This window comes from Physella acuta, unplaced genomic scaffold (genome assembly GCF_028476545.2).
Source record: "Physella acuta isolate Inbredline_101_S28 unplaced genomic scaffold, ASM2847654v3 ptg000150l, whole genome shotgun sequence".
In the NCBI taxonomy this organism is placed as follows: Eukaryota; Metazoa; Mollusca; class Gastropoda; family Physidae; genus Physella; species Physella acuta.
Genome location: NW_026731669.1, coordinates 713,594 through 729,804, shown reverse-complemented (window position 1 = coordinate 729,804; position 16,211 = coordinate 713,594). Strand labels below are relative to the sequence as shown.

The 16,211-nt window shown below is 34.8% G+C and overlaps 1 protein-coding gene across 1 annotated transcript; it reads left to right on the top strand.

The window, feature by feature from the left end:
• Positions 1–7,870: 7,870 nt before the first annotated feature.
• Positions 7,871–14,975, top strand: LOC131935594 (sodium-coupled neutral amino acid transporter 7-like). The gene is made up of 9 exons (XM_059292082.1): positions 7,871–8,005; positions 9,272–9,470; positions 9,709–9,850; positions 11,247–11,339; positions 12,052–12,109; positions 13,081–13,215; positions 13,559–13,683; positions 14,496–14,695; positions 14,779–14,975. Exons 1-9 carry the CDS (start codon positions 7,874–7,876, stop codon positions 14,973–14,975), a joined length of 1,281 nt encoding a protein of 426 aa, XP_059148065.1. The 5' UTR covers positions 7,871–7,873.
• Positions 14,976–16,211: the final 1,236 nt, after the last annotated feature.

The following is a 16,211-nucleotide window of genomic DNA, read 5'->3' as shown; positions in this document are numbered from 1 at the left end:
AATTTAGTGTGAAAATCATATAATAATTTTTTTTTTCTCAGAACATATTGATGTTAATGCACGATTCGTTATGCATGTGCAAAATACATTACTATGTTTCTTTCTTCTTCTTCGTTCTTAATTTTAGTGTTGGAAAGGATCCTCTCCAACACAATTAAGTATACGTGTCAATTGGTTATGCGCAATTGAGGCCATTGACTCCCATTTCAGCCTGCTTTTCTTTTTGGATTTGCTTCCATAGCCTTTGCCCAACCAAGAACAAACTACAAGGCAGCAGTTGTCTGATTTTGGAGTTTCTCTTTTAGAAGAGTGTCCCCAGCTAACGAGCCTCATCTGCCCGAGGGTTCGAACTCGAGACATTTCGGTTTAGCAACCATAAGCTTTGCCGACTCGACCACGCCGATCCCTCATAACCATATATATCTATTATATTTCTTTCTTTCTCTATTAAAATAATAAGGGTTCGGTGAATGCACATACGAAACAAATGGGTTTCGGTAAGTTCAAGTAGGTTAAGAGCCACTGCTCTAATGATATACTGTATTTTCCACCACTTTACATACTAACCTAATGTATGCATAGCTCACACATGTTGCGTGATCATATCCCATTACGAAAGCTTAACAATAGTCACAGCAGTCGAGAAACGCATTTTCATTAAAACAACACGGCAGCTTATGTAGGGCATAGACGGCAAAAAATGTTTATATGTGGAAGAAAGAAGTCAATGATTTATTCATCCTGCGAGTGTTTCAATACACACATGAAGAATTAGCTTCACATTTCTTCAGTTTCATGAAGGAAACTTGCCCTTGTAGCATGGCCCCAGAGAATACAAAGCACGTCCTACAGGACTGCCCCTTGTACAGCCAGGCGCGATCCAAACACTGGCCCATATACACCCCACTCAAGAAAAACTATATGGGGCATCTGCAGATCTAGAGACCACAGTCCAGTTGCTCCTTGTACAACCAGGCGCGATTCAAACACGATCCCTATAACCCCACTCAAGGAAATACTATATAAGGCACCCGCAGATCTAGAGACCACAGTCCAGGTCATCCACGAAGTTGGATTTGTTGTTTAAATCCTCCAGCATAAGCTCAATTAAGAACGCAGAAGAAGAAGTAGATGAAGACAGACTTACTTAAAACAAGTTCGCTTATTAGTCGCCTTGATAAAGGCTGTTAATGTTTCTTTTTGTTTCAAATTTTGAGCAATCGTCGTTTTCAAGGCTACAAAAAAATAATAATAATGTTTTCTTCCCAAACTAAAACTATAATAATAAATTATTTTGGCCTAAGCGGTATAGCGCTAGGCTGCTAATCCGATAGTCTCGAGTTTGTATCCGTGTCAAAGTCAGTAGAATGTCCGGAGTCCACCCAGCTGGGCAAAGTGGGTAGGCCTACCACATTTTCCCTTCCGAGGTCAAAAAACATATGAACTCTACTTTAACTGTCCAATGGATCGCTAGGTCTAAAGAGGGGTCTTTAATTTTTTTTACACTAATCAATACAAATGTTATTACAAAATATTTGCGAAGAATATAGAATCTAATATATAAAGCTCAGTTCTGTATGTAATGCATTTGTATGTCGTTGGAATTGTACGATTTTAAGTGTTAGAAAAATTATCGTGCGCATTTGTCTAAATTTATGAGCTAAAAAATTACTATTGAAAGTGTTGGGAAATAATTTTCATTTTTCAAATTATAGTAATAATTGTCGGCATGTTCATTAAACACAAGTTTTAAAAAAAATATCATCTTTTACAAAAATTCTAATTATGTCTTTATTTAGTCCTATAGCACTTACTTCCCTTTGATAAATTAGGAAAAACACAATTACTTCCCTTTATAAAACCATTGCATTCCGTGAAAATAATTTACTTTTTAATTACTTTGTTTTGGTGTTGGGAAAAAAAATAATTACATAATTAGCGGGGATTGATCAAGTGCAAATGTTGTAGGTATTTTACGGATAAGCTTGGAGTATTAAAATTGTTTATTAAATTGAAACAGGCGCGTTCGTTTAAGTGAGTGCAAAAGACTGTGAATAAGTTGGGGTACTATAGTCGTTCATTAAGCTAAAACAGGTGATTCCGCCCCGGGCGTTTATGTTCGCGTTAGTGTTTTCTTTGTGTTTAGGTGGGTTTGCGTTGGGGGTTGCGTTTTAATTTGGTTCGTTTTTGTTCTTTCTTTTTTCGTTTTTGTTTGTGTTTTTTTTGTTTGGGTTTGTATTTGTGTTTTTGGTTGGTTTTGCGTTTGGATTTGGTTTGTTTTCGTTTGCTTTTTTCGTTGATTTTTTTTTGTTGGTATTGGTGTTTGTGGTTGGGTTTGTTGTTAGGTTTTTGTTTTCGTTTGCTTTTTTGTTTGTTTTTTCTTTGTGTTTGTATTGGTGTTTGTGGTTGTGGTTGGGTTTGTTGTTAGGTTTTTGTTTTCGTTTGTATTTGTAATTGTGTTAGCGTTATGTTTGCGTTTTGTTGTTTTGGTTGGTTGTGGTTTGGGTGGGCAATGCCGGGTTTATGATGATTACTAAACACACAGGTAATGGTCTTTAACAGAAAGGTTTTTCACAGAAGCCAGAGCAGGGCCTGGCCGGGACGGCTAGTCTGATATAAAAAGTTAAATATATTGAGCACTCCTCAAATATCATGACTTCTAGTAATAAACCATAAAAACCTTAATTTTTATATTGTCTTATACACAAATATAAAAGAAAGTTCAGAGGAGTTCACTTCATTAATTCCTGTTTATAAATTTATTGAACATTGCACAACTTGCCGGTCCCTATGGTAAGTCAGCGAAATAGTAATAAACCGTAAAAACATTAACTTTTATATTCTCTTATACACAAATATAAAAGAAAGTTCAGAGGAGTTCACTTCATTACTTCCTGCTTTTTAAATTTATTGAACATTGCAAAACTTGTCGGTCCCTATGATTAGTCAACGAAAACCTGGTGTTCTGTTTGACTAGTATGAGGCCGTGGCTATCCAAGCATGACGGTTCTAAGTGATGCAACAATTACCCACCTGTTACACGCTCATCCTAACCCGGTTCGGCACAATAAACATTGCGTCACCTGGAATAAAACATTGCATTTCGCAATTAAGTAAAACATCTGTTAAAACGCTAATAAAGCATTCGAATGTGCCCTACTCTACTTGTTGAAAACGCAACTTTTTTGGATTGCTTCATAGAAATTTAAGAAATCGTTTAATTATTTAATTCGCACGAATTCATCTGTTAAGAAGCTTTCAATGCAATCGAACGTGTCTAACTCTACACTGTTTAAAACGCTATTTTTATGACTTGTTTCAAAGCAATTTTAAAAATGCTTTAACAATTTAATTCACGCAAATTATGTATTTCCCAGATGTGTCGTCATAGGTCATCACAAACACATATTTGCTTTAAAAATACTTTAAACACACTTAGCAACTATTTCCATCGGCTTCATTCTAAAATAACAATAATTTTAAAGCCATTTATTATTTTGTTTTGCTATAAAAAAATAAACCGGGAGTGATCTCTCCTAAACTTTCTCGAATATTCTTATATAACTTGATATATAGACATGATTTTTAATTACTTAAACTTTTAAAAATAGAATAGAATGTCATAGAAAAAAGAATTGCACACCAAGCGAACGCCAAAACAAAATGTGCATAATAGTGCGCACTATTATTAGTACTTTATAAATTTACATGCGTTTTTTTTTGAGAAATCAAAAATAGCGTAAATTAGTACTTACGGTCAACGGATATTACTCAAAGTTTGACAGAAGGTAGAGAATTAGATCTTTTACTTACATCTGAAATTTCATTTATCTATCTGAAATAGTACTCACGTTATAGGCTTTTGAAAAATTCAAAGTAGAAAAAGTACCACTTCCGGTTATCGGAAATCGCTCAAAAGTTGATCAGGATCTACGATTTTGATAAAATACTTATATATGAAATTTCATCGACCTAGCTGTAACGGTACTCAAGTTATCGTGTTTACACACAGACAGACAGACAGACAGACACACAGACATACGGACAAGATTGCAAAATTATGTTTTTCCGTATCAGTGAGGTGTAAAACGTCGAGATTTGTAAAAATCTCGATTTTTTTTGCACGATTACAAGACTTTCTCTATACGAGAAAGTAATTAAGAAATATGTCCTTTCCGGGATTACGGATTACCGGATTCCAACAATCAAACAAAAGCACATGGTCCTAAAAGTTTAACCCTTAAATGCATACCGGTACAAATCTGCAACATACCAGTTACCTTCCAATAAAATATTAGCCTAAACATGTTTTATTCTGTGCATCACGTTGTTTGACTGCTACAATGTTAACCTACAGCTTGCGCATGTCTAAGTGACCTAGATTTGTTTTACCGCCAAGCCGATCTCAAATTTGTGCAGGATCACAAGGTTTTTTATATCAGCATTTTTGGTTGGCGTTTCAAAGTTCATCAAAGTCAAATAAACTGGTTTTGTAATTTCAAAAAATATGTTTCTGACAACCTAAGGTATGTATTACATATTGTATGTGTTGTTTTGAAAATCAATTCATAATTTATTTTAAAATCTTCACAAAACTTTGGTTGCAGTGATGCAACGTTATGCAAATTGACCTACTTTTGCACTATTGTTTTTTACTTTATACATCAGCATTGGTCATTATATAGTACTTTGTTTTTCTTCTAGTTTCAGCATAACCATTAAGAAATCAATGTGAATCAAGGTGAAGAATAATATGAAGTAGATGCTCTTGGTGATCCAGAGTATCTTCCTGGATCTCCTGGACCAGTGTGGACCCTAGATATCCTGGACCAGTGTAAACCCTAGATATCCTGGACCAGTGTGGACCCTGGATCTCCTGGACCAGTGTGGACCCTGGATATCCTGGACCAGTATGGACCCTAGATATCCTGGACCAGTGTGGACCCTAGATATCCTGGACCAATGTAGACCCTAGATATCCTGGACCAGTGTAGACCCTAGATATCCTGGACCAGTGTGGACCCTAGATATTCTGGACCACTGTGGACCCTAGATATCCTGGACCTGTGTGAACCCTGGATCTCCTGGACCAGTGTGGACCCTAGATATCCTGGACCAGTGTGGACCCTAGATATTCTGAACCACTGTGGACCCTGGATATCCTGGACCAGTGTGGACCCTAGATATCCTGGACCAGTGTGGACCCTAGATATCCTGGACCAGTGTGGACCCTAGATATCCTGGACCAGTGTGGACCCTAGATATCCTGGACCAGTGTGGACCCTTGATATCCTGGACCAGTTTGGACCCTGGATCTACAAGACCAGTGTGGACCCTGGATATCCTTGACCAGTGTGGACCCTGGATCTCATGGACCAGTGTGGACCCTGGATAAGTGTGGACCCTGGATCTCATGGACCAGTGTGGATCCTGGACCAGTGTGGACCCTGGATCTCATGGACCAGTGTGGGCCCTGGATATCCTTGACCAGTGTGGACCCTGGATCTCCTGGACCTGTGTGGACACTAAGTCTCGTGGAATAGTGCAATGACAGGTGCAAATTCACATCAAGCTCAAACAGTTTGCCACAAGTGCAACATATATCTTTGTTGTAACAAGATCAACAACTGTCTTAAAAACTGTCTTAAAAAGTATCACCTTACTACATAATGTTGCAGACATGCAACATTTCGGATTTTAATTAAAGAACATGTTTAAACTAAAAATATTTTTTTACTTGACTATACTCTTCATATACCCACCAAAACATTATAAAAATATTTTTTTCAATCATTATTAAAAAGTCATGCATTTAAGGGTTAAAAACAAATCAGCTTAGTGTGCAATGTGTATGCTAGTCCTTTGTTTGATACATATCACAACATTACAAGGCGGTTAGCCTTGAGCAACTTTGTTGTAATAAAGTTTACTATACGCCTTTGAGTGGAACCCATGAAAGCGTATCCCTCGCATTACCTTAAAGCAACGACATCGTGGTGTCACCCCCGTCTTTTTTTTCTCTCTGTAAATCATGCAGTAAAAGCCTTTAAAGTAGAGTTTGCATGTTTACGTCACGGCGTCTTCCCCCCCCCCCCCCCGTCACTTGTAAGGATCGTCATTATGTGCTTAAAATACTTTTAACTCTAATAACCATTCATTGAACTGGCAAAACATTTTTTTTTCATATCTTGAATCAAATTGTGTCACCCGTTTCGGTCCACACCACACTCTCCGCCCCCGCCTCGCGACGCCTCTGGGATAGAGATACGGTTAACAGAGGCGTAGCGAGGGGGGGTGCGGACCGCACCGGGTGACAACGTTTAGGGGGGTGACACCAAGGCAAAAAATAGCAAAATATATAGAGAAAAACTTGAGGGGGGGGGGGTGCAAATCAAAAGTTGAGGGGGGTGCAAATCGAAAGTTTGAGGGGGGGGGTGCAGATCGAAAGTTTGGGTGACACCATTAAGTGCCGCACCGGGTGACACCCGACCTTGCTACGCCACTGACGGTCAGGACTAAGGATAGAGATAATGCCAGGGCTAAGGAAAAAGGTTAAAGGTTATGGCTAAGTATAGAGATAAGTTTATGCATAGAGTAAAGCGCAGGCTAGCGACCGAGCAAAGCCAAATAATAGAATACGTCCTTTCACAATTACAACAAATGTCTCATGACGGTAATCAATTCTTTTGTTTTTATGCTCAAGGGACGACCTATGTGAGAAGAGTTTAAAGGGATAAAAACTTAGATGTGACAGGTGTAGACCTAAGGCTAAACTACGGCCTGTATAACCAGTTGTTGCTGTATTTGGCTGTACATAACTGCCTAGGATGGAATGTTTAGCTTCACTTAGCGGCTGTAGCACTGGCAATATATTTCAAAAAAGTAGTTAGCGTGTGAATAGAGTAGGGATAAGTCTTAATGTTTACGTTCTTGATACTTTATTTAGTTGATTTGAGATAGGATTTACGGCAAAAGAAAATTGCAATTTCGAATCTGGTGTTCTATGTGGCAGACGAAGTAGAGCTCACCTGTTTCTACACCTACTTCAAATGAAGTGATATTTTGGTCAACACTATGCCCATGCGACTTCACTTCCCCTAATCAAAGCTAGGTAGGCCTACCATCAGAGTCTGGAAAATTCACTGATGTCTAGCTGACTCGAAACCTGAACCCGACTCAAAACGTTCGTGGTAGCAGTAGTAGGCTCTGATATTTCCGGTAATATCTTAATTTACACAACATATTTAAAGGTTAAAATAACCTTACAGCATATAACGTTTTGTATTCTTAAATACTTTGGATTACGACAGAGTGCAGAGTATGTTTTTGATGTCTTCCCATTATAGCTAATACTGTACTGTATAGATAGGGAAAAATCCACTGTAACAAGTCAATAATTCTCATCAGCAATGAAAATATTTTGTTTCTCACTTTCTAGTTAAACCTAAACAAATTGATGTATGTTTACTATTTGAGTTTAATACTTAATTGCAGATAAATCATGGGTATCCAAGTGAACAACGTCAATATAGAACGCTGTGTTGGGAGACAAGAGCTTAAGTCAATATCAGATTTTAATTCATTGAAAGACAGCAAAAGTAAACATACAGGTATATTTTTAGTTAACAACTTGTAAACTATCTGACTAAATACTGAATTTAAAAAAGCGTATTTTATGACTATACTAAGACATATCGTGCATTGCAAAATAGGATGTTCGGTTATTTAATATTAAGCTTTATAATATTATTTTTTGCATTTTAATTAAAATATTTTTTATAAAACACGGAGCAAATTTAAAACATTGTTTTTCTGTTCTAAATAAGATAGCAAAATTTCTTTTAATTATGGAGCCACAATAATTGTTGTCTATATGTCGCCAGGCTCAGGATGGCTTGTCTTAGCGTTTCTCATGTTCAACGGTACAATAGGTGGCGGACTTTTAAACCTTCCAATTTCCTACCATCATGCTGGAGGGGTCATCTCGGGAATAGCTGTACAGTCAGTAAGTTGATCCATACTCTTTAGTATTTGAAATCAGTACGTTGATGCAGATTCTTGTATATTTACAATCAGTAAGTTGATTCAGACTCTTCTGTATTTGCAATCGGTACGTTGGTACTGGAAACCACTTTTTGCGGACGCTTGCAGGAGTGGGTGTGGGTTGGCTTAGTAGTAACTTCCACACATCAAATATAACATTCGCATACTATTTTGAAAACAAAAAATACCAAACCAAATATATACATTTAATCAACAATTAATTTTATTAAATACCCAAACTGATTCATTGCTTTAGATGCCTATCGGTAACAATTTCAAAGGACGTGACTCTTAACAGTAAACTAAAATTGGACTAGATATTTTATTTAATTAAATTATATCCTAATTAGCCTATCACATTGCTGGGTAAAATAGATTTATAGGAAAGATTTAAGGCTTACAAAAGTTAATTAAAATAGCAATTATTCATTGTGTTTTTATACTTTTGTTTTTAACAAATTAATTTTGATTTGGCCTTAATTTTCTTCGACACAATTTTGTTCTAGTTCAGGGGTCTACAAAATACGGCCCGCGGGCCACTTGCGGTCCACGAGGCCCTCTCATCCGGCCCGTGGAGATCGTTTTGTGTACGGAACAAATTTACAGAAATTTACGTGAATCCTGCCAAACTTGTACAATAATAATCTTAAGTCACTGTTGATGTTGGGGACATGAAAGCTAAAGCCAAAAACGTCTTCTATTCTGGCATACAGGAGACAATGTCACCATTCCCACTAATACAGTTGTTCATGTGTAGCGTATCAATGTGTAGTGTATCAATGTGTCATTACATAATAATTGAATTTAATAATTATTTAAAACAACTTCCATATTTTGATTTTTTAAAATTTGGACCTCGAGTGTGTTCTCTGCCCCCGTACTCCTATTTGATATTTAATGCTGCCCTAGGGCTGATAAGTTTGGAACCCATGTTCTAGTTTATCGATAAATAAGTATACTTTATTTTAGAATTAAAGAGAAGTGAAGCATATCCTATTAAAATCGATACTATTGTTGGAGTCGAATAGAAATAATGGACATAAATATCACTATAGCTATAGCCGAAAAAAAAAACGCTTTGTAATATTTTTTTTATCGCAAAAAACCTTGTAACTTTAATGTCATTGTTTTGAACGTAGCTTTCAAAATGGTATCATTAAAATGTATGAAAATCAATTTATATATAATTGAATATCACCCAATGGCAATTTAAATTATATCTCTACAGGTTTTCCTTGTGTTTCTAGTGCCCACAGTGCTCGTCTTATGTTACTGTTCTGACATAACAGCCAGCAAGACCTACCAAGATTTAATGCTGTCCATTTGTGGCCCAAAAGCGCAGCTGGCTTGCGCTATTTGTATCTCTCTGTCCAATTTTAGCACGTGTATAATGTTTTTAGCTATAATAGGTGACCTATGGGAGCTGTGTGAGTAGCTTTTATAATGTTTATTTAGTTAGTTTTTGTTTTTGTTTATTTGTGCGATGCGACAAATTTCTAACTTAAATTTGACCAACTTCTAAAATGCAACGATTACCAGTTACATATGTCTCCGGTAACAATGCAAGAGTCGCTTATTTTAAATCTCTTTAGGCATATGCATACAAATTTAATATAACAACGTATTTTACTGAAGTTTTATTTGAATTTTGATATTTTCTTTCAGTTTTTCTAAATATAGCCCGTGACACTTACTGTACTACAAATCCATTCTACCTGACCAGAGCCTTTATGATTTCGTTCACGTCTATAGCCTTTATACTGCCATTGTGTTTTCCTAAAAGAATCGATTTTTTAAGATATACTAGGTAGGCTAAGTATGTACTATGTTGTGCATTATTAACTAAATAATTAAATTGGAAGAATGTTTGACATGGAACATGAAACAACTTTAAAATCAGTGTAAAACTAAAATTTTTATGTAATGTCATTATTATAAAAATAATTATTTCTTGGGGGGTGGATAAAATTTTCTCGGGGGGGGGGGGGAGGGGCACGGACACTGTTAAAAGTTTATATTTTATATATGAATTCCATTTCGTTCGGGGGGGGGGGGCGGTAGACTTTTTTTCCATGATCCCGGCAAACAAAAGGATAGTGTGGTCAGCACTTTGGTCAGCCTACTTCGTTTTCCCTAACATGAGTCAGGTACCCATCAGAGCTGGGTGTAGCAATGGACGACCTACAGGATCCAAATTCTAGACTTTCGTGTTATTTGTCTTGGTGATACATCCTGTAATAATTTTTCTTTAATGGTTTCTGTTAATAATTTGTTCTTGGTCGCCAGAGTATATCTGAATTGTTTTTTTATAGTGAAAATTCTGATAGAATAATTATAGAATATATAGAATAATTATTCAACTTATTTATTAAGGTTTCAATGTAGAAGTTAAAATTAGTGTCTTGGCTATTTTATTTTCACCTTAATAATTAAATACTACGAGCCGACCCGCGGTGTATCATACGCTGCTATTTAGTTGTTCTTTTTTTCACTTTTCAGTAATTCATAATTTGTGAATTCGACAGTATCAATGCTGCCACTGAAAATATTTGCTTTAAAACACTACCCCCCCCCCCCCCCCCGTGAAAGCAGCCTCCTCTTAGTTATCTCCTCTAAGTTTAAAATAGTTTCTAACTAAATTATCTGCCCCTAATAGCCGTCACCAAACCCGGCTCGACGATTGTAAAATGTAAACAATTAGCGTGAACCACAGCTCACCAGACCATGTGAGGCGGGTGAGGGGTGGGGGGTGGCAGCTTGTTTTCTAACGTCTCCCAGAAGAGAATTTTATATATATATATATATATATATATATATATATATATATATATATATATATATATATATATATATATATATATATATATATATATATATATATATATATATATATATATATAGATTACTAACTTTAGATCACTAAGTTTATACATTATTTTTTGGTACAGGGGACTTAACTCTTAAAATAAAAAAGGGAGGCAACATTTTCACAATGTTGTTAAATGTTGTTCAATGTAGAAATTACAATTTATTTTCACCTTAATAATTTAATTACTATTACTAACTTTAGGTCAACTAAATTCATACATTTTTTTTTTTGGCACAGGGGACTTAACTATTTAAACAAAACACAATAATTTTACAGTGTTGTTAATGTTATTTTATGTATTTTTAGTAAATGTTGTCATCTCTACCCCTCCAAGCATCTTAGGTGTGTTGGGTGTCTTTTACATTGTTGGACTAGTCACCATCAAATATTTTCAAGCGCATGATAATCAAGGAAAAATTGAAACTCGGTATGTTAGCATTCCTGTATTACGAAACATTCAAGTGAAAACATTTTTTTTTGTTCAGGCGTCACTGGATCCAGCCAACACCACCCTTCCCAAAATGGATGAAATAGAAGAAATATTCCATTAAAATAGAAAACATTAATGGGCTATTCTAATCATACACTGTCACACGTTCTCAGGAAGTTTGAACACCCCCCCCCCCCCCCCCCCCCCCCACAGGAAGATTCAAGCGCACTTCTGTGCAATTTGTCTAAAAGAAACCCTGAAGTTAGTTTCTCCATCGTACTCTTTTAGTTTTTATTTTAAAATTTTGTCTCAAATGTTTAATTGCAACAAATTCCTCAACGTTAATGATTTTCTTTTAAATTGGATTTTATAACGTTTGAATCTTTGATTCCGGCGTCTATGACTTATAAAAGAAATTAGCATCTAAACAAAATGACAAAAGACTGGAAAAGTACTGTTAAAATGAATGTAAAGCAGAACATTTTAAAAAGTATAAAATAAATCAGATTTTGGTACATTGTAACATTAAAGTAGCTTTTTGGAATCCAATATAACTGAACATATTCCAGTTTACACACACACACACACACACACACACACACACACACATATATATATATATATATATATATATATATATATATATATATATATATATATATATATATATATATATATATATATAAGTCCCAGATGTTTCAACTTTCAGACCACGTTCCTGGATCGATGTAATTCTTGTTGTGCCAGATTTTTGTTTTGCTTATCAGGTCTGTAAAGTTTGTTGTATTCAGTATGCACAAATAATTAAAAACACATAAACAGTACCAACGTCATACTTTGATGATATTTAGAAATTATACTGGTTACAAAATCAAAAGAAGGATAAATTAAATTAAATTTGATGTAAATTTTGAGAAAACCAAATCATTAAGGGATTAAAGTAAATGTTGCTTTTTTAGACCTAGTGATCCATTGGACAGATACATTGGAGTTAATATATTTCTTGACCTCGGTTTATGAAGGATATTGTTATCAGCACTATGCCCAGCAGCATTTACTTTCTCTAATGTAAGTTAAGTACCTATCAGAGCTGGGTGGTCTCAATGACATTCTACTGACTTCAACCTGGATTCGACTCGCGATTTTCGGGTTAACAGTCTAGCGCTCTACTTCTAGGAAACGCTGCCTTATATTATGGGATAAGAGGATATTAATTTCAACACTATTTTTCTTTATTTCCTTGACAACCAGTAATGCTATTCTTGAATTTACTTCATTTTTGACAACACTAACAATATATGGATTGATTACATTTTTTTAAACATGTTGAAAAAAATATGCCTCTGTATTTATAACATCTTGAAAAAATATGCCTATGTATTGTTCTTAAACATGTTGAAAAAATATGCCTGTGTATTGTTCTTAAACATGTTGAAAAAATATGCCTGTGTATTGTTCTTAAACATGTTGAAAAAATATGCCTCTGTATTGTTCTTAAACATGTTGAAAAAATATGCCTATGTATTGTTCTTAAACATGTTGAAAAAATATGCCTGTGTATTGTTCTTAAACATGTTGAAAAAATATGCCTATGTATTGTTCTTAAACATGTTGAAAAAATATGCCTGTGTATTGTTCCCCTTATATAATAGCACGTTGATTAATAAATTATCTGTGATCAGGCTAAATAAATTGTATTTAAAAAAGTATATTTAATTTTTAAATTTAATTATTTCAGTGTCATTTCGGCTTAGTCCCCATCTACTCATGTATGGCCAAGCGTAACATGAGAGAGTTCTCTAAAACAGTAACACTCGCCATGATATTGGCTGTCGTAACATACACGGTCACTGCAGTTCTGGGATATCTACAGGTTTGGTAATATCATGTCTTAGACTAATAGTAACATTGGAAACTTTAATGTTAGGACTACTTTGTCAATGTGGACTATAAAACTATTAGAAGGGTTATGTGAATGCGCGTGTGAAACTGTTTAGGGTTCGGTACCTGCAAAAAGGTTAAGATCCACTGCTTTAGAGTGTAGTTCGGAGATACTGAAGTGTGTGTTTATTGAGTTAAAACAACTAAGATATGAGACGAAACTGAAAACCTATAACTGTTTGATTAACCTACCTGGGTATTTAAATGTCTTTATAAACTACTGAGCGCATAATAAAATCAAGATTAATTTTTTAAAATATTTACACTATTTACAGTTGGGTGACAATGTTACAAATGACATATTGCTGTCATTTAACCCAACGGCTGATGTGATGGTGGCTGTCGTTCTATATTCTGTTAAAACATATACCACCTACCCTATTTTATGCTTCTCAGGAAGGTAAGCCGTTTACTCATTTAGTTGTGTAATACATAAGATATTTGAATGACGTATGAAGCCGAAATGTTTTTTAAAAATTGAAAATTAAAATGTATATAAACAGATAAACAAGGGGTCGGCGTAGTCGAGTCGGTAAAGCTCATGGTTGCTAAACCGAAAAGTCCCGAGTTCGAAGGCTCGTTAGCTGGGGACAACCACTCTTCTAGGAGAGACAACTGCAAAATCAAAACAACTGCTGCCTTGTAGTTTGTTCTTGGTTGGGCAAAGGCTATGGAAGCAAATGCTAAACGAAAAGCAGGCTACAATCGGAGTCAATGGCCTCAATGTCGCATAACCAGTTGACACGTAATCCTTAATTGTGTTGGAGGGGGATCCCTTCTCACACTAAAATTAAGAACGAAGAAGAAATAAGCAAGCGAATTTCACAATTATACATTAAGCTTTCGTCATGTTTTGAAAATTGTATTTTCTTTATCATTGCAAGTGGAAAAAAAAATATTTTACAATTCACATAATATAGAAATGTCTTTTCGAACAACTAAAGAATATTTTTTTTATAAAAAAAAGTTAATATAATCCTTATATAATTACTCCACATACATTTTATTTGAATACTAAAAGTATACTTTCTAGCTATATGCTATGACGAAAATTCAATAGTTTGTAATTTGTTATCAAAATCTATATTATAACTTGGGGATAGTTATGTTTGAGATGTGTTCAAAGAATCACATTGTTATTGCTTTGAACGTCAAATTACATTGAATACATGAGCTGTATTATTAATTAACGTTATGTGACTATTTCCACAGAGCAGCGTTTGACACGGTGTGGTGCATGTTGTGGAAAATGAGCCCGGAAGAAATTTTGTACAGAGAAAAGATGAGACGCGTCATAACGACATTGGTGTGGTTCACCTTGACCTTGATACTCTCAGTTTTCGTACCAAACATAGGAATGGTCATAGAGATCATAGGGGCCTTTGCTGGAACTTTTATTTTTATATTTCCAGGTAAATTACATCGTGATTCATTTAGTTAAAGAAATATCTGACAAATGACCTACATAACAGTGTATTTTGTTTAACATTACCAGGTCTGTGTTTGTTGAAGACGGTGCAGGATCGACTAGAATCAGGCGAGAAACAGGCTAAAGTAATCCACGTTTTAAGAGGGGTCGCCATAATTTTTATTGCTGTTGGTGTATTTATATTTGGGCTCACCTTGTCGAAGGCCATAATGAAGGACATTAAGGGTGTCAAGCCAGACTCGTCCAAGTTCACGTGTAATTAAACATACGAAATAGTTTTTTCTTGATCCGATGTTAATAAAGAGGACATGAGTTCTAAACTTTAGATACAAGATGTAATTCTAAAATTAAAAGCAGACCAGGCAACTAGTATTTTAAAAACACGAATCTCTAAAGCGAAAGAATTTTAAACGAAAAACGAACTGTTGAAAATGCAAAACACATCAACGATCTGAATATTGCTTAAACTAACATAATATAATATTCATGAAACAAAAAACGCTACAAAACGCAATATAAACAGTCATAAACAAAACACTAGTCACAAAGAGAAAAAAAAATAATATATCAAACTAAAAACACAGCGCAAAACACAATGCACAACAAAATATAACACCGACAACCAAAATAATAACAGAAACAAAACAAAACACATTATGTAAAAATACACTAAACAAATGCGAAGAAAAATAAATAACACAAAAACACATAACGACATGATTACATTAACATCCAATAATTGAACATAAAAAGTAATTCGATTATTATAATATTACAAACTCCAAACCAAAGTTATATGCATTTGTTTCTTGTTTTTTTTCTTTTTCATCTTCTTTTTTTTCTTTACGTACATGCCATTCTAAGGGTCCTAGTTCAATTGTTTGGTTTTCGACTACATTAAATTAATGCTTGTGATGTTACTGTTACTACATCAATAAAGTAAAATGTAAAGATTCTCTTTTAGGTATAGCGATCCATTGGGCAGATGAAGAAGATTTCATCTTTTTTTTTTACATCGGAATATGAAGGGATAGTGGTCAGCACTATCCCCAACCGCCTTTACTTTCCCTAACGCGATCTGTAGCATTTTATATTAAAATATGTGCTAACACACCACTTGGTGACTTAGATATCATCTATTAAAAACGAAAAAAAAAAACCGAAAAAAAATGGTCTAGAGAATTTTCAGGTTTAAATAGAATTTTTACTTTCTCGTATACGAAGTAGCCTATAGAGGAATTATTGTTATCGTGCAAAAAAAAAGAGAAAGAGATTTACGCAAATCTTGACGTTTTACACCTCACTGAGTTTTGCAATTTTGGTCCGTATGTCTGTGTGTGTATGTCTGTGAAAACGATAACTTGAGTACCGTTGTCGTAATGGACAATGTTATTTTTAATTTTAAAAATGTGTTAATGCATAGTGGAAAATCACAACACACGCGATTGGTTCTAATTAATTATTATTAGTTTGACGTTAGTTTTTATAATTTATTCATT

What these genes read in the sequence shown, in the direction of transcription:
- LOC131935594 (XM_059292082.1), top strand. Translation starts at nt 7,874, where the DNA reads ATGTCGCCAGGCTCAGGATGGCTTGTCTTAGCGTTTCTCATGTTCAAC. An exon ending in CAAGGAAAAATTGAAACTCG is followed by an intron (nt 11,340 to 12,051) that starts GTATGTTAGCAT and finishes TTCAACTTTCAG; the next exon opens with ACCACGTTCCTGGATCGATG. An exon ending in ATTTTTGTTTTGCTTATCAG is followed by an intron (nt 12,110 to 13,080) that starts GTCTGTAAAGTT and finishes TAATTATTTCAG; the next exon opens with TGTCATTTCGGCTTAGTCCC.